Below are 24,575 nucleotides of genomic sequence, written 5' to 3' on the forward strand. Positions count from 1 at the left end.
TACAATTCAGTGTTGACAATAGTGAGAACTGAAAAAGAAAATTATTTTTCCTAAAAGTAAATTTACCTCTCTACCTATACCACATCCAACCCCTCCTAAAATTGCCATAAGATAGTATAAGTAACATATTCCCTGAACAGCTTCCATAGACAACCTATAGTGAATTACAAGAAATGCTTGAAGCATATACTTAATAATTCTATGTTGCTCAGATGTGACACATGAAAAACAAAATAAGTGCCACTTACTGGAACTAAAAATTTAGGCACAATGACTACCTCTGCAACTATGGTATACCTTAGGAGGATTTCATATGCATGGAAGTTGGAGAGAAAGGCAGTCATAAGAGAAAAACATGGAATGCTTGATGGAAAGCAAAAAGTTTAGTTTAGTATAACAACAAATAGCAATGCAGCATCAAAGAGACCATCACTGACAAAAGAGGAAATCCCTTAACATCTTCCACTTTCGTGATAATGGCAGGATCTGAAATCACTGCCTACAAGAGCAGCCACAAACCATTCCAGTTACATTAAAAGCATGAATTTTATTTACTTCATCAATTGAAAAATATGCTATCATGCCATGTCATAACGATAGCACAAGTCCAATCTAAAGTCTTTGTGTCTATATAAGTAGATCTGAACTTGAGGTAATGTATCCTTCGTAACAAATAATCCAATATAAATCATACAGGTGAAAAAATTCAAAATGCATTTCTGGATAATAAATCATATCATTTATGCATTAATAAAACTCAGCCAATGCATTACATAAAACTAAGAAAATACTAAATGCTCAAGTTGTCATCAACTTACGTTCTAACAACAAATGAAATTCCATTCATAGCTGAATGGAGCATCGAGTACATGCATGGACTGTACAATACAGAGATGTCTACTAACCAAATTTCTTAAACTCGACAGTGTTTTGCTGTAGGTACCACCAGTGATTTAGAAAAACTTTTTCCTCATGCAAAGATTAGGTGTTCTCTTAGTGTTTGCCAACGTGAAAACTCTTCGAAGCAAAAGTTTAGCTTTCTCAAGTAAATGAATGACCATACTCAATCATATGGCCCACCATGATCTTAAACCTCTGTCTCATCCTCTCACCACAGTAACCCCTGTCCTTACACCTCATGTTAGTCCAGGCACCTGCCAGGAAATCTATTGCTGATTATCTAGTGAAAAACCTTTGGGGAGCAAGGAAGAAACTAGCTTCAGTGCAACTGTCCATGCATCTAAGGAAAAATGCTATTGCATCTCAGTGAATCTTTATTTCCTAAAACAAGAAGCAGGGAACTTAGCTTACAAACATTAGCAGGGAAGAAAGGTATGTGGCAGACTTGTAATACATAAAAGAAGATAGTCTGAAATCATGGGAATGAAGGTCTTACATACCTGAACTACTAGACTGTCCAATAAGTTGATGGGAGAATTAAAGTCCAATAATTAGACAATTGATAACCAAATGGCATCTTTGGGGGCCATATACAAAACAAATGACATTTCAATACTATCTTTTGGGAAAATAGAATGGAAAAACTGAACTAAACTTATGAAAAGTTACCAAGGAAGGAAGCAAGTAAAAAAATTAAGAGAGCTCTTCTCTCTTTGGTCACAATATGTAAAATTCCATTAACAACCTTGTATGAATCACTGCTAGCCACCATCTCCTCTCAAGGAACAAGACTTGTGAACTGAAACCTGATTTAATGAAAACATCCTCTCCATCATCCCAGTAAAATCTCAAATTTTACTATTGAAGTATAAAGGCATAAAAAGGAAGAGAAGATAAGGAGGCTTGCTCAATGGGATCTGTTTGAAGAATTGGGTGTCCATTTGGTTAAAATCACTTTCTTTCTCACAAAAGTCAATCAGAGTGCAATGGATATGATAAGGAACAGATGATAATAAGTGCTGACTGCTCCAGAGCCATCTACGCCCAAAGCCTTCCAATACAGCCACAACACAGACGAAGTTATTCAGTCTTAATTGTCCAGCCCAAAACTCTACAATTCTAGGGATAACAGAGTTGGCGTATCCATTCAACCTCATTCAATGATTGAAAAAATCATGATACAATATCCTCAATGATATATCTAAAAGGAGTATAGAGCTTAGCAGTGTACATCATCAAAGATGATTGTGTGACAGAGCAAGTATTTTCTTTTGCAATTTCCTAATTGGCAGTTCATCTGCTTCCTCAAATCTTTCCCTACTCAACATTGTCTTCAAGCAGTAACATTTGTGGTTTAGTTAAGAGCCTAATTAACACATCTACTCATTACCCTAATCACATTAACCATTTTCAGTGAAGTGTTTTAGATAACTGGGAGTGAATGTGGCAAAAATATATGGATGCAAGGCATGGCCTACAGACGAGGATGAACAGACGAGGATGAACAGAGGAGGGTGGATGATTTAGAAATGAAATGTTTGAGGACAGTATGTGGTGTGAGGTGATTCGATCAAGTAAGAAAATGTACTAGAGAAAAATGCTATAATGGTCAGAACATATGGACAATATAAGTGAGGAAAGGTTGACAAAGACAACATATGTGCCAGAAGTGAAGGGAACAAGAAGGAGAGACCAAATTGGAGATGGAAGGATGGGGTGAAAAGTATTTTGAGGAGGGTGAAAAACGTGCACTGGATAGAGTGAAGTATACAGGGGTCAACATGCTGTCAATAGACTGAATCAGGGAATGTGAAACAGCCGAGGTAAACCATGGAAAGGTTTATGGGGCCTGGTTGTGGATAGAGAGCAGTGGTTTTGGAACACTACATGTGATAGACAGAAAATGAATGTGAAGGAACAGGACCTTTCTTCATCTGTTCCCAGCACTACCTAACAAAGTGGAAAAAGCTGATCAAGTACGAAAAAAAATGACATCCTGAAGGAGCCTTAAGGCTCCTTGCACCCCTTCACCATCATCTGCTTCATGGATTAATACCTCTTCTAGATATCTGTCCTACACAACTGTGTAGGGAACAAAAAATGTCCTTTATCTAGACAGCATCGCTTTCATTCTGGCTCATAAAGTATGTATTACTACTATTCTTTAAGGAGGAAATTTATTTCATATTGTAAAGCTAGACTTCAAAGGCTAACTTCCTTGGAAATGCTTCAACTTTTTTTTCCACAATGCTGTTAATAAAGTGAGATCCTTTGACAAACCTTTAAACATAAACCAACACTGACTAAATGTCTGTGGCACAGTTTGTTAAGAAAAGGTCTTTGTTAGTTTTTCTTTTCTTGCAAGAATATTTTCAAGTCTATAAGAGGAATTACAGTCTTATGTTAATGACGCTTGTTATCAAAAGACCTCTTTTAATTACATTCTAGCCATAAAACCTTTCAGCATCTTTTCCTGGATTTCTTCTTATTTTGAATCTTTAGCAAGTCTTTCAAATATACCTTCCTGTACAACTGCCCACCACTTTTTGCATATACTAGTACAAAAGTTTTTCACCCTCTTCATTTGGGTACAATTTCACTTTTCAAGCAGAGAATTAAACCTGTTATAAAGAAAATGACTTCTGCACTTTGAAACACTGCTTCATTTTATGAAAGAGGCCAGTGAGCAAGCCTATCTTTACTCTTCTTATCCTCCTTGAACTCCACCCTCTTTTAATTCCTGCTCTATAGCTTTCTACTTTCCTAAGACCAAGCTTTTGGTGTTTATTTATTTAGAATATGGAAATAATTCATGAAACAGCTGCTAAGCTAAAGTGGAGTTGGTTACAACCACTGGTTTGTTCATGTTGATCCAACATTTAGGGGCAAGTGGTGGATAAAATTTATCGATCTATCTATCTATCTATCTACATCTCTGATACCTGTTCCCTCCAGAAGCTCCCTCAATGGGGTGGCCATGGCAAAAGAGTCTCCATAACTGATGAACTCCAGTGCCACTTCTTAGCCTTTACTGCCTCACCTTTAACAGGCCAATGGCAGAGGCAAACTCTAGCAACGCGAGTAAAAACAACAAGATGATACAGTAGTGGAATACTGCCTTCTTGTCATCCCACCTGGAGCAAGGCTCTCTCATTTTGCTTGCTCATGGGTTCTCCCTGTAGGGAGAAATAGCTTTTCATGAGTTCAAAACTCAATTTTCACAAGATTGTTTAAAAAATCTGTCGTTGAATCTTGTTATATTGAAAGCTGATCCAAGAGTTCCATGAAAATATAAACTGTTTATGGGAACTTTTTTGTGGGTACTTAGATTAAATTGTTGTGAGGCAGCAGTACATTATGAACCTTATGAAAGTGACTGGTGCCACAGGTTTACTTCTTGTTATGCAGAGAAAAATATATAAATGTTATTGCCAGTAAAAAGATATTACATTTGTTATAAACACAAGAAAATGACCAGTCTCAACTGAGATCTATTTACAAAACAGATGATAATGTGTTAGAAATCTAAAACTTAAAGATTTAAGTCTACCCATAAAGATCAAATGCATAATTCACAATACATATAAATAATGTTACTGTCATGCCTTAAAATTTAAATCCTTATTTTCTGACATACTTTCTTGTTATGTTAACTGATCTCATACAGTGAACAGGTTAATGGATGTCATATAGTAAACCCTGTTATCTTTAATCTTTGTAAACTATCACCAATTTATGGATTAGACCATGATGCAATAATATTCTCTTCACTGCTTACCACATGTGGGAAAACAATACAATTATATTTTGATTTATTTAATAATGCCTGAACTTCAATATTTCAAGACCCCTCATAACTTTTATTATCAGAATTCACCCCAAATAAAAAAGAAAATGAAGTCACAGACATTAAGGATGAGGAATGATTATTTACTCTCAGTCACAGGATATATCTTATCAAGTCCTCATGGCTGATGAGATAAATAAGGCACCTGTTATAGTGTTAAAAAGACATCCTCTTTGGCATACCCAATTACCACAGTTATCCAGATCCATTCTCAAAACTGTAAGTACATTTTTCTTAATCAACCAAACACCAAAACACTTGTATATACATGTATCAATACATACCAAACTGCGCCTGCAATGAATGAAGAGGCTCATTTTTCATAAGCTCTTCAATACACTTCCAGTAATTCTCATGTTCATAAGGGGAGATAAATATGTATGGGCACCTTACACATGGAAAAAGTCATAATATGGCTGGGAGGAGGGCTGAGGAAAGGATTGTAGTCAGGAGCAAGCAAACTAAGGAAAACAGAAACTGGATAAGAAACATATAACAGGGAAAAATGGATGAAATTTTGGAAAAAAAAGAAGAATGAAATGTACAAATCAAAAAAATTCCAGATTCAAATGTTGAAAGTGCAGGATATCAAAATTACTTTAATTTGCAAGACACTTAGAATGTTCTTAAATTGCAACAAAGAAGAGCTGAAGAATATGAAGACAAAAGTTTCAGAACATGTGTCTACTAGTCCTGTGAATACCATGGAATGCTTTTAATAAATTCATCTACAAAAAGATTGCCCATTTGATGCTTTCTCAAAGATATGACATTAATCTAGGGGTAATTCATTACTTCATAAAGTACAATAATGTCTGCCACTTGTGTAAAAAAAAAAAAAAGTAGTTCGTAAAGAAAACAGGTGTTCACTCAGAGTTTGTGAAAATAAGCAATTTGCTTTTAAGAGACTTAACAACCTGCAAGTCTAAATTCTGCCTTCCTGATATGGAGATATTCCTAATTTCAAATGCTACTACACAAATGGCTGACCAATAAATCCTATGAACTGATGGCCAGATTGCACTACTACATATAATCATGTACAATGAAAAAAATTCTTTGAAGGAGTATAACCAAAGTTTTATAAAAAAAAAAAAAAAAAAAGACAGTCTCAATCACTACATATTGTATATCACTATTCTTATGGTGGGAATTCCACAAACAGAAGACTATTACATGGCTAGGCCTCAAATGAAATATGAAAAGATTCAAAGGAGAGAAGAAAAGAGGAAAATTATTCTGAGAGTTTTGAATGAAATAGTAAGTCTACCTTTTAAAAAGCACTTGGTCACAGATGCTGGGAAAGACATGAATGGGTAAAGAGCTACAAACTTTTGCAGTGTAGAGAAAGAAACTGGTAACACAGCAGCCACAAAGTAATCATAATGAAAATATTATTTAGTCTTGCTAAGGGCAAGGGCACTCATGCAGCCTGTTATCAGAAGCAGAAACAAAAGCACTATCTATAGAAGAGGTAAGGTGAAATGAAACTGCAATATTAGACATCTGGATCAACTGCAAGGTCAGAGTAGGAAACTGGAGAGTAATGACTGCCTTGTAAGGTATCCACTGATGGAAACTCCCTATATATGACAGCAGAACTCCATACATGGAAGGATCAATCCTTTGTATAATCAAAGCAACAGTTATGAAAAAAAAAAAAGGAAAAGCATCTGAACAGATCTCCCATATTTTGGGGAGAAGACAGTATATTTGCAGAGGCATTTCCAAACTAAGTTAAATGTTAGTGATAAGTAAATTTACTGTGCTGGGATGTGGAATTACAAATCCATCAAATGAGATGGGAAAGTTTTGAGGGGCTTTAGAAAAATATGGGCAAAAATTGGTAAGCACTGCCTTGCAAAGACAAACTTATGAAAACAGAAAAAATTGAGAGATTCAAAAAATGTTTTAAGAAAATAGTAGTTGGCGAGGAATTCAAAGACTATGGAAATAGAAGTCACAACAAAAAGAAAATAGTTAGCCATCTTTCTTAGGGACAGGTTGTAAGAATGCATGATTCCAATTAGACAAAGTTTTGGCTTTTATAAAGAAAATGAAAAGATGGGGAAGCACAGGTGCATGTTCAGAAACACACTCCTTGAAAATATGAGGACAGATACAACTGCTCCATACACCATGACTGTGTCCAGAGGGAAAAGTCCCTTTTGGAGCATGTGAAAGGAGATTATCAAGAGTGGAATAGATTAGTTAAAGGAGCATCAAAGGGTTAGGGAAAGTTAGAGTCATCCAAGGTGTGGTTATAAGGAAGAGAGCCAAATGATTTTTTTTGTCAATAAAACAGGCAGAAATAGTATCATCAAATGGTTTAGCAAAGGAAAAGAGGTACAACAAAGGTTGACAAAAGTGCTTTTAGCAAAAGAGCTAAAACTTTACATTTAATACAAATATAACAGGCTCTCTAGGCCATATAATGAACAGCATCTTTCTTCTGAAACGAATTTCAAAGCTTACATAATTCAACAGTAATAAACTACTTACGACTTAACAATATATCTATGAGAAAGCCCCAAATACGGCAGGAAAAAGTCAAAGCTATTTCAGCATTTCAAAAAGCTTTCCAATGCTTTCAGGGATCACTGGAATAAAGCTTTCAAATATATATCTATATATATATATATATATATATATATATATATATATATATATATATATATATATATATATATATATATGGAATTTATCTTTAAGCCTACACAAAATTTACATGAGAAGGGTAAAGAAGGATGACTATGTATGAATTGTAACTCAGGCTTTCTTCATGGCAGCAAAACCCATTAAAAAAAAAACCCATCACATTTTGTGATCCTAGGATATTTCAGCAGCCTCCCACATCAATACACTTGGCATTGATGAAGTGAGGCACAGTTGCTGGGGCAATGGCATCTAGCTTGCTCACTGAAGAACATGTAGAGTCCCACAGGTATAAGTCAATGTGAGGAGTGTAATGCTATATTATGAGGCTATGCAGTCAACTGGTAACTTCAGCCACAAAAACCCTAACACTTGTCTTTCCACATTCTTGAATGAGAAATTGGCCAAAAACTCAACGTTACAAAAGAAAGAATAAGATTATGCATGTGTTTTTACAAAGAAAGGCTCCTATACTGTAATGTACGATGAGAATCTGTACTTGGTATAATGATGGGGATGATAACATTTATATAAAGTGTGTATTTCCTACTTCTAGATTCTAAAAGAAAAACAAATACTTAAAAGTGATGACTGCTAATATGACTGTGGATACTAAACTGTGATGATAATGCAGGGACTAAAAGACTAGAAACAGACATAGCAGAAAATGCTTTTAGGTGAGGTTGGAACTTAAGGATGCAAGGTGCAGGATTAGGCCCACAATTATGATTAGGTAACCCAACCACATGCATACCGATATCAAACTGGACACGCGTCTTCTTACGAGCTGACTCATCAATGTACTGAATATCAGAATCCACTGGTCGAATGCAAGGTCTGAAATAAAAAAGTAACTATCAAAAGGGTACTCACTTCATGGTGAATAGTATTTCCTGTGTGGTGGGGTAGCAAAGGAAATGGATGAAGGCAGCAAGTATGAATATATACATGGGTATAAATATATATATATATATATATATATATATATATATATATATATATATATATATATATATATATATATATTTTTTTTTTTTTAATTTTCTAAAAGATGGAACATAGAAGGGGGCCAGGTGAGAATATCCCCTCAAAGGCCCAGTCCTCTGTTCTTAACGCTACTTCGCTAACGCGAGAAACGGCAAATAGTATGAAAAAGAAAAAAATATATATGTATGTGTCTGTATACATATGCATACTTTGATATGTACATGTGTGTATGTGGGCATGTATGTATATACATGTGTATGTGGGGGGTTGGCCCATTATTTCGTCTGTTTCCTTGTGCTACCTCACTAACGCAGGAGACAGCGACAAAGTATAATAAAAATAATTTTTTTCATACTATTCACCATTTCCCGCATTAGCGATGTAGTGTTAAGAACAGAGGACTGAGCCATTGAGGGAATATCCTCACTTGGCCCCCTTCTCTGTTCCTCTTTTGGAAAATTAAAAAACAAGAGGGGAGGATTTCCAGCCCCCGCTCCCTCCCCTTTTAGTCACCTTCTGTGACAAGCAGAGAATATGTGGGAAGTATTCTATCTCCCGAGGATACAAAGGGAAAAATAAAGAGGCACCATAAACTGAAATAAATATGTAGGTAAATGTAATAAGTGAATGCTGACACAAAATCTTTGAAATTTTGCATGTTTTATCAAAGAAAGCAAAGTAATGACATTGCACAGATGAAGATATGAGAAAACAATGTAAAAATAGCCTTCGTTATACATTTTTATTTATATCTATTTATTTTGCTTTGTCGATGTCTCCCGCGTTTGCGAGGTAGTGCAAGGAAACAGATGAAAGAAATGGCCCAACCCACCCCCATACACATGTATATACATACACATCCACACTCGCAAATATACATACCTATACATCTCAATGTACACATATATATACACACACAGACACATACATATATACCCATGCACACAATTCACACTGTCTGCCTTTATTCATTCCCATCGCCACCTCGCCACACATGGAATACCATCCCCCTCCCCCCTCATGTGTGCGAGGTAGCGCTAGGAAAAGACAACAAAGGCCCCATTCGTTCACACTCAGTCTCTAGCTGTCATGCAATAATACCCGAAACCACTCCCTTTCCACATCCAGGCCCCACACAACTTTCCATGGTTTACCCCAGACGCTTCACATGCCCTGATTCAATCCACTGACAGCACTTCAACCCCGGTAAACCACTTCGATCCAATTCACTCTATTCCTTGCCCTCCTTTCACCCTCCTGCATGTTCAGACCCAGATCACTCAAAATCTTTTTCACTCCATCTTTCCACCTCCGATTTGGTCTCCCACTTCTCCTCGTTCCCTCCACCTCCAACACATATATCCTCTTGGTCAATCTTTCCTCACTCATTCTCTCCATGTGCCCAAACCATTTCAAAACACCCTTTTCTGCTCTCTCAACCACGCTCTTTTTATTTCCACACATCTCTCTTACCCTTACATTACTTACTCAATCAAACCACCTCACACGACACATTGTCCTCAAACATCTCATTTCCAGCACATCCTCCCTCCTGCGCACAACTCTATCCATAGCCCACGCCTCGCAACCCTACAACATTGTTGGAACCACTATTCCTTCAAACATACCCATTTTTGCTTTCCGAGATAATGTTCTCGACTTTCACACATTCTTCAAGGCTCCCAGGATTTTCGCCCCCTCCCCCACCCTATGATTCACTTCCGCTTCCATGGTTCCATCCGCTGCCAGATCCACTCCCAGATATCTAAAACACTTTACTTCCTCCAGTTTTTCTCCATTCAAACTTACCTACCAATTGACTTGACCCTCAACCCTACTGTACCTAATAACCTTGCTCTTATTCACATTTACTCTTAACTTTCTTCTTTCACACACTTTACCAAACTCAGTCACCAGCTTCTCCAGTTTCTCAAATGAATCAGCCACCAGCGCTGTTTCATCAGCGAACAACAACAACTGACTCACTTCCCAAGCTCTCTCATCCACAACAGACTTCATACTTGGCCCTCTTTCCAAAACTCTTGCATTCACCTCCCTAACAACCCCATCCATAAACAAATTAAACAACCATGGAGACATCACACACTCCTGCCGCAAACCTACATTCACTGAGAACCAATCACTTTCCTCTCTTCCTACACGTACACATGCCTTACATCCTCGATAAAAACTTTTCACTGCTTCTAACAACTTGCCACCCACACCATATATTCCTAATACCTTCCACAGAGCATCTCTATCAACTCTATCATATGCCTTCTCCAGATCCATAAATGCTAAATACAAATCCATTTGCTTTTCTAAGTATTTCTCACATACATTCTTCAAAGCAAACACCTGATCCACACATCCTCTACCACTTCTGAAACCACACTGCTCTTCCCCAATCTGATGCTCTGTACATGCCTTCACCCTCTCAATCAATACCCTCCCATATAATTTACCAGGAATACTCAACAAACTTATACCTCTGTAATTTGAGCACTCACTCTTATCCCCTTTGCCTTTGTACAATGGCACTATGCAGGCATTCCGCCAATCCTCAGGCACCTCACCATGAGTCATACATACATTAAATAACCTTACCAACCAGTCAACAATACAGTCACCCCCTTTTTAATAAATTCCACTGCAATACCATCCAAACCTGCTGCCTTGCCGGCTTTCATCTTCCACAAAGCTTTTACTACCTCTTCTCTGTCTACGAAATCATTTTCCCCAACCCTCTCACTTTGCACACCATCTCAACCATGACACCCTATATCTGCCACTCTATCATCAAACACATTCAACAAACCTTCAAAATACTCACTCCATCTCCTTCTCACATCACCACTACTTGTTATCACCTCCCCATTAGCACCCTTCACTGAAGTTCCCATTTGCTCCCTTGTCTTACGCACTTTATTTACCTCCTTACAGAACATCTTTTTATTCTCCCTATATTTAATGATACTCTCTCACCCCAACTCTCATTTGCCCTCTTTTTCACCTCTTGCACCTTTCTCTTGACCTCCTGTCTCTTTCTTTTATACATCTCCCACTCAACTGCATATATATCAATTTCTTGATGACAAACAAAACCATAATCTTACTTGAGCTTTGAATCATCTGCCAATAATGGTGAACGTTCCTCACTTTCAGAATCAGGCTCAATAGTGGAGTCTCTGTGGGGAGTTTCTTTTAAGCGACTGCTAACATTTTCTACATTTCCTTTGGAATCTTTCCATTTCCTAGAAGAAAAAAGGCTCAAATAATGAGTACTAATTAGAAAATGATATATGGAACGGGTACATTATCATTTCCCTATAACACTAGGACCCCTTCTTTAGGGGTTCCTGCAGTTTCAAGACTACATTTAAATCAATGGAACGAAAGGACAGACTCCTATGGAGTGAGAAGAACTTTAAAGAGATCAAACTCTAATCACACAACCTCATCAAAAAAGACTTTTCACTCATGGCATAACCATAAGTATGGAGAATCTGGTAATGCCTGGAATGAGTGCATACATACATATATACACACACACACACACACACACATTTATAATCAGCAAACTTTGGACAATTCTACATCTAACTGTCTATTTACCTATCTATTTACCTATCTATTTACCTATCTATACTGTGACAAAGACTGATGACAAAACAAGTTTGCTATATATCAGAGTCCCTATCCTAGATGTACAATAGAATTATATTTCATCCAACAACAACTTCAAAAAAGTAATTTTCAAATAAAAGTAAATAGGAATTACCTGTCTATTCATCTAACAAATCATGTATCATTATTATTCTATTCCCAGTTTCACCAGCTGGATCAAGTATATACAGTCTCCAATTCACTCATAAATATATTCAATCCATATTCAGTTTAGTAAAACATGGACTTCTACATTCAAAAAATTTTGTTTTTTCACTTAACACACTAAGTAAAAGTTAAGTTCATGAAATAAAAAACAAAAATATGGTCAAGCTAAAAATGGATGAGCAGTTAAAATTGTATTGTAAATGGAGTACTGCAAACAGGTGGTATTAAATCAGGCCAGGAAACCTGATACAAATAAAGAATTAAATTGGGCTTTTCATACTCTGAAACGTCAAAAGGTGAGCAGACTGAAAAAAAAAATCTGGAGGCAAAATATGGGAATATCTAGACACTAGACAGTCTAGTATATCATTCTAACCATTAAGACAGAGAGATCAGGTACACTAAGTCATTCACTAAGACAGTGAGGTTAGGTAAACTAAATCATACAAAAGAAGGAATGAAAGAAATGCATACAAATGCTGATAAATGGAAAAGGAGCCAAATCTAATCTGAAAGTAAACTATATAAACCTATGAGTGAAGGGACTTAAGGGCCAACACAGTACTTAACCTTTCGCCAAAACACCACATTAGGAAAATCTTCAAAAGGCATATTATCTACAATTGTGTATCAGACTGCATTTTAGTATAAAAATCAGGAAATATTCAATAAACTATTCATAGCTCACCTTAGACAATCGAAATATATACCTCAGGGTCGATCAACACAACAAACTAATCATAGATATTCAACAGAGATGGAATAAAAAGAGAGCACCAGAGAGTATCTGAAATATGGGAGCCATGTACTAGGAAAGGTTAGAAGCTATGAATTTGCCAACATGGAAGAGAGAAGAATAAAGATAAACCTCATTACAGCCTTCAAGTCTAAACACACAAAGACAGAGTAATCAGAGGTCATAGCAAAAAACTATCAAGAGAAGACATAAGGAAGTACAGTAATTCTACATTATCTGAGTTGTATATGAACAGAGTAAGGGATGAAATAACAAGCTGAAAGTGAATAAACTGAGAAGTATATGTCACCAAACACATAATTATCACCATGGCTCAAAAGACAAGAGTGAGTTCATGAAATAAAAACAACTGAAAAAATTAATGTCTCACCCAGTAGACCATCCATCATTAAGGTCTGGATCTCCTACTTCAAAGCTTACGCCAGGCTGGGGCTTTCCCTTCTCCTCCTCTTTTTCTTCTTCTTCTTCTGCTTTTTTTTCTTCATCCTCTTCTTCTTCTTGCTTCTCCTGTTGGAGATTAAAATCTTAAATTTTCTTAATAAGAACTACAGTTTACACATTTTCAATACTGCTTTCTCTGGTGTCAGATTCTGCTAAGCTGCTAAGTCTCACATGTAAAATAACTCCCTTTACAATACTATAAACATCATTTCATCTGAAATGTATATAACAGGAAATACAGAATATATGGGAGCAAAGGCAATTTGGCAGAAGTCTAGCAATTTACAGCCAAAACTTCCAGTAACTGAAAAATATAGGATTTAGTGTCAGAAAATCTTATGACATCAAAAGGACAAATATAAATATTCTTTTCATCCAGACTCATACCTTAATTATTCAATTCCATCCTAGGTTCACTGAAAATTTATAACAACAGAAAGTACTGTATTACATATGAACACACAAGTTAACATGTACCTGCAGCTATAGCTAGCTGCTAGTACCAAGCCTGATGGCTGCATACATAGTTTTCCCACTAATCTAAGACAAAGTCATGGATCACTGCACATATTTTTTGAACACCTCAAATCCCTACATGGCATGTAAGTAGTGTTTGAGTTAAGAGGAAGTTTAGTAACAAGCTAGCCCTATCACTGCAAAAGCTGTGGTAATTATGACGTCATCACTGAGGTTGGTAACAATGTTAACTGAATACACGCTTATACAACCACCAGTTTCCCCTTTTAGAAAGTTAAAATACAAGGAGGGGAGGGTTTCTAGCCCCCCGCTCCCGTCCCCTTTAGTCGCCTTCTACGACACATGAGGAATGCGTGGGAAGTATTCTTTCTCCCCTATTGGAAAGCAAAAATGGGTATGTTTGAAGGAATAGTGGTTCCAACAATGTTGTATGGTTGTGAGGCGTGGGCTATAGAGTTGTGTGCAGGAGGGTGGGTGGATGTGCTGGAAATGAGATGTTTGAGGACAATATGTGGTGTGAGGTGGTTTGATCGAGTAAGTAACAATGGGGTAAGAGAGATGTTTGGTAATAAAAAGAGTGTGGTTGAGAGAGCAGAAGAGGGTGTTTTGAAATGGTTTGGTCACATGGAGAGAATGAGTGAGGAAAGATTGACAAAGAGGATATATGTGTCAGAGGTGGAGGGAATGAGGAGAAGTGGGAGACCAAATTGGAGGTGGAAAGATGGAGTGAAAAAGATTTTTGAGTGATCGGGGCCTGAACGTGCAGGAGGGTGAAAGGCGTGCAAGGAATAGAGTGAATTGGAGCGATGTGGTATACCAGGGTCGACGTGCTGTCAATGGATTGAACCAGGGCATGTGAAGCATCTGGGGTAAACCATGGAAAGTTCTGTGGGGCCTGGATGTGGAAAGGGAGCTGTGGTTTCGGTGCATTATTACATGACAGCTAGAGACCGAGTGAGAATGAATGGGGCCTTTGTTGTCTTTTCCTAGCACTATCTCGCACACATGAGGGGGGGAGGGTGTTGTTATTCCATATGTGGTGGGGTGGCGATGGGAATGAAAAAAGGCAGACAGTATAAATTATGTACATGGGTATATATGTATATGTCTGTGTATGTATATATATGTATACATTGAGGTGTATAGGTATGTATATGTGGTGTTTGTGGACGTGTATGTATATACATGTGTATGTGGGTGGGTTGGGCCATTCTTTCATCTGTTTCCTTGTGCTACCTTGCTAACGCGGGAGACAGTGACAAAGTAAAATAAAAAAAATAAAATAAATACAACCACCAGACATCTTAGACACTCAACTAAGATTTGTATCTTATTTGTATCTCAACTAAGATTTGTACCTTCAACTTATGAAGCTGTGTCAACAGAGACCATTTCAATATCTAGTTTTTAAGTACATCAGCTAAAGACAAAAGTATTCATCTATTTTTATTTATGAAATGAAAACAAAAGTATTCATCTTTGATTGAGTTTACCGAGTAGCTTTAGCTGTACTAAGTCTGAACTGCTCTGTATTCAATTTTATTTCTTGCCAGTCTCTTACCAAAGTCTCAAAACCTTAGCAAAATTACAAAGTAGCCATCAAAAACAGCTCAGTTTTAAGTCACACCTCAATAACTCCACCCTCCCCTAGCAACTAGCTGGGAGCAAACATTCATCAATCAGTACTTGCCGGATCAACAGAGGGTAAAGATGTGCTCTTAGCAGCTTTTATCCAGAGTTGCATTACCAAGGACTCCTATAAGTTTACAAGATGCTGTGTCCAACACATTTTGCAGTCAAGATTTCAATAGTTGAGCTGACAACTCCAGCTGGGTACTTTGTTCGACACATGCAAGTATTCCAGCTACCATGTCAGCTCCTGTTCATATCACCAGCAGCACCTACAGAAGACACCATAAGGTGCCATTAACAATATTAGCTTTTACCAATGCCTACAATTGCATAAGTGAGGCCATGAAAATCTTAAAAGAATTTTAACTAAACATGCAGTTGATGTTCCACAGATAAATTTTCCACGACTGTATAACAATAGGTTTACTTTTTAAGATTTAAATGTTTCATTTTCAGCATTTCTGTTTTCACTTGCTGACATGGCATGAGTAAAAGCATGCCCCAATCACACCCATCTTAGATTAGAGGAAAGAGAATATGAACAAGAAGAAGTAAAACAGGAGAGACTAATTTGAGCTTCTTAGACTGACTCTGAAAGGTATAAAGTTCTTGGGAACACAAAAGATGAAGAATTCCACAGCTTCAATACAATCCACATCTTCTTTATCATCCCATCTTGCTGGTGTTGGGGCAACAGTTTTCACCAACATGTTAATACTTGTAAACTGATCAATAAGTTCCTCAAATATTTATTCACCATTCTCAGTACTTCTTTCCTCTGAATCCCTTTGCCTGATCAGATGTACTTCAACTTATATGATTATGATGAACTTTTGGAAAAGTTTTGGAGTGTCCTTTGCCTTGTCCCGAATATTCTTTTACAAGTTTCTCTTCTCATTCTGAATCTTCCATTACTCATCTTTTGCTCTTCTACCATTCAAATGCTGACTAGCTGCAGTGTTGTTTACAGCTCCTCCACAATCCATCTCTACATTCTTTTTCTTTTTGGCATTCTTTATTGAACATGCGCTCTCTTTTTAAACTTATCTCTTCTATGTACAGCAAAAGTATATATCTTCAAACCCTCTATGGTAGATTTCACAGATCTTTCTACTGCAATGGTCTAAACTCCTGTTATATAATTCTCTTTCCCAAACTATACTCTCAAAGAACTTGTTTAGGTCTAGGTAGTTACCATGATCATACTTCTGCTTTGAGTTATGTCATCCTTCTGCTATCCACAATTTTTCTTTTTTCAACCACATAGTTAATAGTTAAACTCAAGCAATATCTGATCACTTTTTCTAACTGCTGTATCATTCCTAATACACTCAATATCCATGTTACTATATGCACAGACAAGGTTTAGCAGAGATGGTGCATTAGCTCTCCTGGTTTCAATGGCTCTGCAATGTGCTAATACAGGAATTTCTCCTTTGCACTTTCTAAGGAGGTATGTTTATTTGACTCTATATCTCCAGGAGTCTACATCTATGCAGCCTCTGCTTCCCTGTAAATAAAATCCTGATCATCAGGAATTTACCATGTCTGAGGAGGGAGTGTCCTCTTGCTTCCTCTACTATCCTCATGGTTCCTTAATTGATATCTATGTCCAACTGTTTTGGGGTCACCGTACTTCCTTAGAGGGTCATAAACTATGAGCACCACTATACACTCTACCTATTAGACACTGTTTGAAGAGGTTGGGATGGATGCTTGTTCAATGCAGCTATGAGTACAGAACAATAGCAATAAACACAGAAATAACTAAGAAATACCTAAACACTACTGTCTCTAATTCAAAATTCAGAAACTCGTGTACCATTTTGGTACGAGTCTTAACAATCTGGGGGACCTAGAAGGGGTCCTGTTGTCACCCACAAGGTGAACCTGAGTTGCACTAGCTTATGGTGATCAATTCACAAATGTTTATAAACAATTTCAATTACAGATATTGTTTTCATCAATCATCTTTTTTCCACATGTATTTGTTCATAAATGTTTGTTCTGTAATACTACATATATCAAATACTAAATCTAATACCAATATCACCATTATGAAGTAAGTTTACTGAGCAATGCAATATATACTTATAAACATTTTCACTTTAAACACACCGTTTTTGCTTGTATACTACCTATTCTTACATATTCATGTTCATACCTCATTCTCCTGCCATACTGAATGAAAAAAAACATATTAAATACCATCAATACAATCATCAAGGTCATCATAACATTATAAAATATATAAAGCAAACAAATACCTACAAATATCTATAAATATCTTTTTTTTTCATTTTTCCCCTACTTATGAGTTTGCATGGAAAAGGATGGGGTGCTGCTTATACCATTTGGTGAACTTTTGAAATGGATCATACCTCTGAATGATGTCATCTGAAAGGGTGCATGGGTTTTTTAATGATATTACATGTGTCAACAAAATGTCAGGATGTTAAATATGCAGGCATTCAAGTTTTGGAAGTTTTACAACTATGGTTATTTGAAATGAGACTTTTCTACCTGCAATGACTAATGAGCCCATTCCCAAAGGTATCTGGTGGTTCTAATTACTTTGCACACATTTTTCATTTACAGTTTCCTATACTGTAAAGTGTTCCTTCACTGCTATTTTCCTTTAAGCTGATATGCCAAGGATATTAGTCGATGGGGATGAGTCTTCTGCATTACTACTCTGTTTCCAGCCTTCTAAATCAGGAATTTACTGTCTTCCAGCATAAAACCTCATCACAGATCATTGGTTCTTTTACCTGTCTTTCCCTCATATCTATATGTACTCTTTACCTAAGTTGTTGCACTCCTGTGGTTTTAGCAAGATTTCACATTCATCAATTTTTTCTGAGAATCTAATTTGTTTTCATGATTCTCAAGTTTATTCCCGTGTAACTCCATTTGCTGACCTGTCAGTTCAACTTTATTCTGTAATATCTTGTTGCACCTTTCTATATCTCCATGAACTTTACATTTACAATGCCATTTTCTTCAAATACCCAGATTGCTCTATTTCATCCTTTGCTTTCCACATTATCATTTCTCGAATCCACAGGAAGTTTGTGACATGTCTTTTATCCTATGACATAAGCATACTATATCTCCCTTTGGACACATGTAAGCCTAAATATCTTAAATTTTACAGCATCAAGTCTACATAACCTGCATCTAGACATGACAAAACTGATATATCTTTTGCTGCTCCATGTATCATGAGTTATATTACTACTGCTCCATCACCACTCAATGAGTTATGTCATATGATCTTTTACTAGCTCCCTCCATCACCTAAAATCCCAGCTGATGATTCCTTCCACTAACTACCCATAGGTTTCACTCGCTGACAAACACCATAGTAGGAAAAAATATAATTGATCTCAATCGCTTACAGCTCAACCAAAGAGTGCACATACATCATTTTGGTATGATAACTGACTTACACATCCACTATTGTGGTTAATTTTTTCTATTAAAAAGTGTTATGTGAACGTTTATATTTTGATGAAAATATGATTTTACCATTTATTCATGCACACAAAATATGCCTGTGAAAATATGTAAACATATATACATAAAATGTACATAAAAATGTGCATATGTAAAATAATATGTAAATGTGTTGTAAGTGCTTTTTTCTTTTGCACATAATGGAGGGTAATTTCTAAGAATTGCACAATTAAGAGGTTATCAAAAACTAGTAGATGAATGATCCCTTACCAAACGAGAGTAGGCAGGGGCAGGATCTTCACTACGGCTGGTCTTGCGGCCACCCCTACGATGGTGATGTGGCTTCAGAGGGTGGTGAACATGAGGAAAACTATCACTTCGGTGAACTGTAAATATGAATAATAAGTATAGTTTTCAGGCTTTTACAAGCATTAACATTTCTGGTAATAACTAACCTGTACTCAAAGCATATATAAAATGATTAATAAAATTCTTTACTAGGGCTACACTCAATGTAGCTCTTTAACATTTGTTCTTGTGTACTGTCTTGACTTTCTTTTTATATGCAAATTCCAAGCAACTATCCTGTGCATGTTGTATGTGCTCATACACCCTTTGTAAGTTTGAAAAACGATGATGAGCCAATTTGAAAAGTAAAATAAAACATGCTTTGAAATGTTCCCACTTTTTCATATATAGGAGCAGGAAGAGAAAACATATATCTCATATGGTATACTATAACCTCTCTTTTAAACAACTCTGAAAACTGGACCTTATTGTTTTTTTGTTTTTCCAGAACTGGCAGTATCTGCAGCATTAATTTTGCATATAAATCCAAATTTGACAAAAGTCCCAAATTCAAGAGGAAAGATTACTGTAATAAATCCCACTAAGAACAAGAATATTCTACCAATTACACTGAAAAAAATCTAAACAAACTCACACTTAATGTCAGTTTCACGAATCCGTAGGGCATCAGCTTCACTGATTTGTATATCCTCACTGTAACCAGGTGACCATAGTGCAGATGCTGTATTTGGGACAGAAAGATGACTCAAAGAAAAATCTTCCTTAGCTCCTTCATCTTCAAACATTTTGTCCATGTCCTCATTCAACTGCTCAGATGAGGGTTTCTTAGTAGCTTCATCATAAGCAGGTGACTGAAATGAAAACTTTCCTATAGCAATGACAAGAGTTAGAATACTTATCCTAAAAGTGAATCTAAATCAGGTATATGATCCTTTCTAGTAGAAGATGCCAGCCTCATACACTTGGTACTAAATACTTTGTGAAAGAATGTGATGACTAAACAAAGTATCTAATAATACAAACAAAGGATCATTCAGGATGGGGCCTTTAACCCTTTCACTGCATAATTAGATTCCAAGGGTTGGTGCAAAGGTTATCATCCAAGAAAAAGTGAAAGTTACCATTTTTTTTTTCATTTTTCTCCATATGTTGCTGAAAGGTTTACATACATGACATGAACAATGCTCTGAAGCAATATCAAACCAAGAAAATGATAATTCTAGGCAAAATAACAAAATCTGATGATGAATAATTCTTTACATGGAATAAGACAAATTTAAAAGAAAAATTATCTAGGGTAAGTCCAAGGGAATACAGCAAGAATGGTAACGTAACTGAACGTTGACAGGAATGAGCTATGAAGGCAGGAGGGAAGTCCTCAACCTACCCAAAATCGAAAAGAGAATATGGAAAGACATGATGACTATATTATCCCTGGGGATAGGGAAGAAAGAACACTTCCCACGTCTTCCCTGCCTGTCATAGAAGGCGACTAAAAGGGGAGGGAACTGGGGCCTGGAAATCCTCCCCTCCTGTTTTAATTTTTCCAAAAGAAGGAACAGAGAAGGGGGCCAAGTGAGTATATTCCCTCTTAAGGCTCAGTTCTCCGTTCTTAATGCTACCTCGCTAATGCAAGAAATGGCAAAAACGTATGAAAAAAAATATATATTTCTAAGAGATCATGACTATCAACATTTAACAATTCTTCCACTCTAAAAAGAGTTCAGCACAAAACTGATTGTTAAATAAGATAAAAAAAATATGGAGGTTTGTGGGAAAGCCTTTTTTTATGCAACAGAGTTGGAAGCTCATGATACGATCTATGCCAAAAGGAAGTAAATGAGATTGTCTTTGAAAAACTGAAAAATATGCAACAAGAAAAGAAGTAAAAGATGAAGGGCCCAATATGTTAAGCTCCCTTACCATGTGCACAAACATGTGATAACAAATAGGTATCACAAGAACATATTAGGTTTATTGATATTTCAATGAAGAAGCTCATGGAATAATGTGAAAAGTAATGCAATGGAAGCATTTTTGGTGGGGGTAGTGGGAATGGAAATGGTAGTCTCACTTGACAGACTGAATTAATATGAAGAGTAAAAATTTGAAAATGCTTATACAAATATGAAAATTCATGGGTTGAAGAAGCGTACGAGCAATTTTAGATGATGCATATACCTAATCCATTCTATGGAATTGGTAGCAGATTTCAGGATGAAAATCAGAATAAACAGAAACCACAGAGAAATTTTTGCAGTGTTCAGAATCTAATACATATTGAGTAAACAAGAAAATCAAATAACAGTACTAAACACCACTCCTGCTTTATAAATGAAAGAAAAGTTTATGTACTTCTTCCTTTTTCTACTGTCACAAGAAGTACTAATAAAGTACAATATATATGTTTGTTTCCAAAACTATTATGAGCAGTGCATTTTATCAATAATGATACTGATAATAAAGAGATAACTTTGAAGCAGTGCATTTTATCAATAATGATACGGATAATAAAGAGATAACTTTGAAAAGCAACATGGGCTGATGGTACTGTGACAGGAAACCAAACAAAAGAATTAAGAAAGACTACACCTTGGAAAAAGAACTGTATTGCATTCTGGCAACGGAAATACAACTTATCTTGTGTTACAAGATACGCAACGAAAATAAAACCTATCTTGTGTTACAAGATACAAACATCTTTTCAAATATGAAGCTAGATATGAAAAAAACGATTTAATTCAAACTTTACATCTCATTCCTAACTAAAGATTCTAATTTTACAAGCTTAATCAAACTAAAAACAACGATTACAATAGCAAGTCTGCTTGGGGCTGGGTGTCTGTCCTCAGCCATCCTACATGATTTGGGGTAGAGAACCAAATTCTGATCATAATTTTCCACAAAAGGTATATGACAGTATCAGTTTTCGCTAACGCCATTTAAATGAGAGTGGAGTTAATGAAAATTAATAAAAAGATAGAAAGTATCTAGATGCATGCAGTAAAAATACTTCCGATATGGTGCCACACGAAAAATGTAATATAAACTCATGGTCACCTTATGCTACAAAAGGCAGTACTGGAATAATTAATCATATGTACTACACTAAGGATATAGGATAATTATGTCTAATTGATGAATGCAAATTGAGAAAAATAAAAAAATTTTGTACTTATCTACTTTCCACATATCAAAATATCTGTGAATGTATACTCTGACTTATCTTTTGAGTAAAACAGTTGCTGCAATTCCTCAAGATTCTCACAAATTCTTATTCTGACATGAGGGTAATGTAAGACTGGATTTAGTTAGGTTAGTTAGGTTAGACTGGGTTAGGTTACCGCGAGTCGGTTGATTCTTAAAAGACATAATCAAGAATGCAACCTCAGCTAATAAGTCTATTTCATATGGATATATAAAACTTCTTTTCCTAATCTTGAATAAGAATTACAGAATCTCGATGACTAAACACTTTCCACTGGATAGAATGACACTGGTAAATAATCACTGTTTCTTCTTACCATATTAACTAAAGATGATATCTTCTCCATCCTGGTAATTAGGCTAAACAACAACAAACTGATCAATTATGTGATGTCTTGCTTGGCCCTCCGTGCATGTACCGCAGTCCAGTAGGAATTGTGTTGCCTTACGGTGTGTACCGGGTTGACGAGCCCTGATGTAACCTGAAATGGGAAATTTCCATCAGTATGTTCATGAGCTCAAGCATATTCTTGCTTACTATGAAGGATGTCCATGAAAACTTAACAATATATACCATATCGGTAATTTTTGGGAGAGATACTCGTGTTTATTTACGTCTCGTCCGGCATGACAATGCTAATGTAAACAAAAGTATTGACAACTTTATCGATTATTTCTTATTTCCTTCATTTCTTATTTCTAAAGTTTTAAAACACATAAAATATTAGCAAAAAATATACGTATAAATATTCACTATAAATAAGCTAAAAGAAAGTACAGATGTATTAATAAATATTCATTAATATATAGCTAGTCGACAACATACGCCTGCAAGCCAGATAAGCCTGTGTTGCACTATACACTATTCTTCATCGTCCTTCAATATATATATATATATATATATATATATATATATATATATATATATATATATATATATATTCTGTTCGTATAATAGCACTTCATTAGGAGTTCTGATCACTGACTATTATTGAAACTTTATATTCCATGTTTCACTAAAGAAATCCGCCTCAGTAAGGTATATAACATTTAAAAAAGCTTCAACACTCACCACCAACACACACACACAGACACCTGTAGACTTACTGCCATGTCAGGGCAGAAACTGAGATACGACCGTTAAAGAGGGTGAGGGTGGAGAGTGAGTGGGTGGTGGTGATCGTTAAAGAGCTTTCAGGGTGGTTGGGTGGAGTGGGGTCAATGGTTGACCTGCGTAATGAGATGCGTGTTTATTTTCCTTATGCTATTCTGTATTGATAGGTCATTCATAATGATTTGGTTGACAATGGGATATGCTTTTGAAGCTAATGGGGGAAAGCTTACAGCTATTAATATTAATAACAGCAATTACGACAGATATGAAGGTATTTAGAGTAGCATAATACGATGAAGGGTATGATATGATTGGGTGTTAAGGTCTTATGAGCTGTTTAGCAATAAAATTCCGGTAGTCCCCTCTACCTACTGACTGCCTATGCCAATAAAACCCTTTCAGCTTGTTTTACCCTGTCTGGCCATCGTATACCTTACATGATTTACATCTAACAGCAAATAAACACTTCCAATTTGGCTTACTTTTAACTAAGGTTTTAGCTAAATCAGGTGAAGAGCGAAACACGAAATATTTGGAGCTATTGTAATTTTTAACATTGCCAGTCACCAAGGGGTTCCTTAACTTACTTCTAAACACACCAGAGCACTCTACCTACAGACGGATGTAAACAACTCATTAGTATCATATCACAGCACAACTGATGAATCTACAGCTTGTATATCAGTATCTTTCTTCATTCTATCCAGGGAGATACTGTGATATCTTTAACTTATACAGGTGTGTGTGTGTGTGCGAGAGAGAGAGAGAGAGAGAGAGAGAGAGAGAGAGAGAGAGAGAGAGAGAGAGAGAGAGAGAGAGAGAGAGAGAGAGAGAGGTACACATGCTGGTGAGTGCCACAACTCAGAGCGCCCCATATTGCATTACATTTTAAAAGAACTTGAAAAGCGTTGAATATCTAAGACTGCGACCTGGATAATGCATTTAAGTTCATATTT

General features: G+C 36.3%; 1 protein-coding gene across 5 annotated transcripts in view; it reads right to left on the reverse strand.

Moving 5' to 3' along the window:
* Positions 1 to 24,575, reverse strand: part of LOC139754224 (band 3 anion transport protein-like) — a 475,361-nt gene that overhangs the window by 146,984 nt on the left and 303,802 nt on the right. For 4 of the 5 annotated variants that reach the window (XM_071671517.1, XM_071671521.1, XM_071671516.1 and 1 more), the window contains 6 exons: positions 22,823 to 22,987; positions 19,933 to 20,149; positions 19,260 to 19,375; positions 13,351 to 13,487; positions 11,506 to 11,643; positions 8,157 to 8,239 (listed from right to left, as the gene is read on the reverse strand). In XM_071671517.1, the coding sequence (XP_071527618.1) occupies positions 8,157 to 8,239; positions 11,506 to 11,643; positions 13,351 to 13,487; positions 19,260 to 19,375; positions 19,933 to 20,149; positions 22,823 to 22,852 (721 nt within the window). In that variant the 5' untranslated portion in view covers positions 22,853 to 22,987. Of the gene's footprint in view, positions 1 to 8,156; positions 8,240 to 11,505; positions 11,644 to 13,350; positions 13,488 to 19,259; positions 19,376 to 19,932; positions 20,150 to 22,822; positions 22,988 to 23,079; positions 23,095 to 24,575 lie in introns of those variants that run through there. The other variant, XM_071671520.1, reaches the window with a different exon arrangement.

The sequence above is a fragment of the Panulirus ornatus genome, chromosome 16 (assembly GCF_036320965.1).
Source record: "Panulirus ornatus isolate Po-2019 chromosome 16, ASM3632096v1, whole genome shotgun sequence".
Lineage (NCBI taxonomy): Eukaryota > Metazoa > Arthropoda > Malacostraca > Decapoda > Palinuridae > Panulirus > Panulirus ornatus.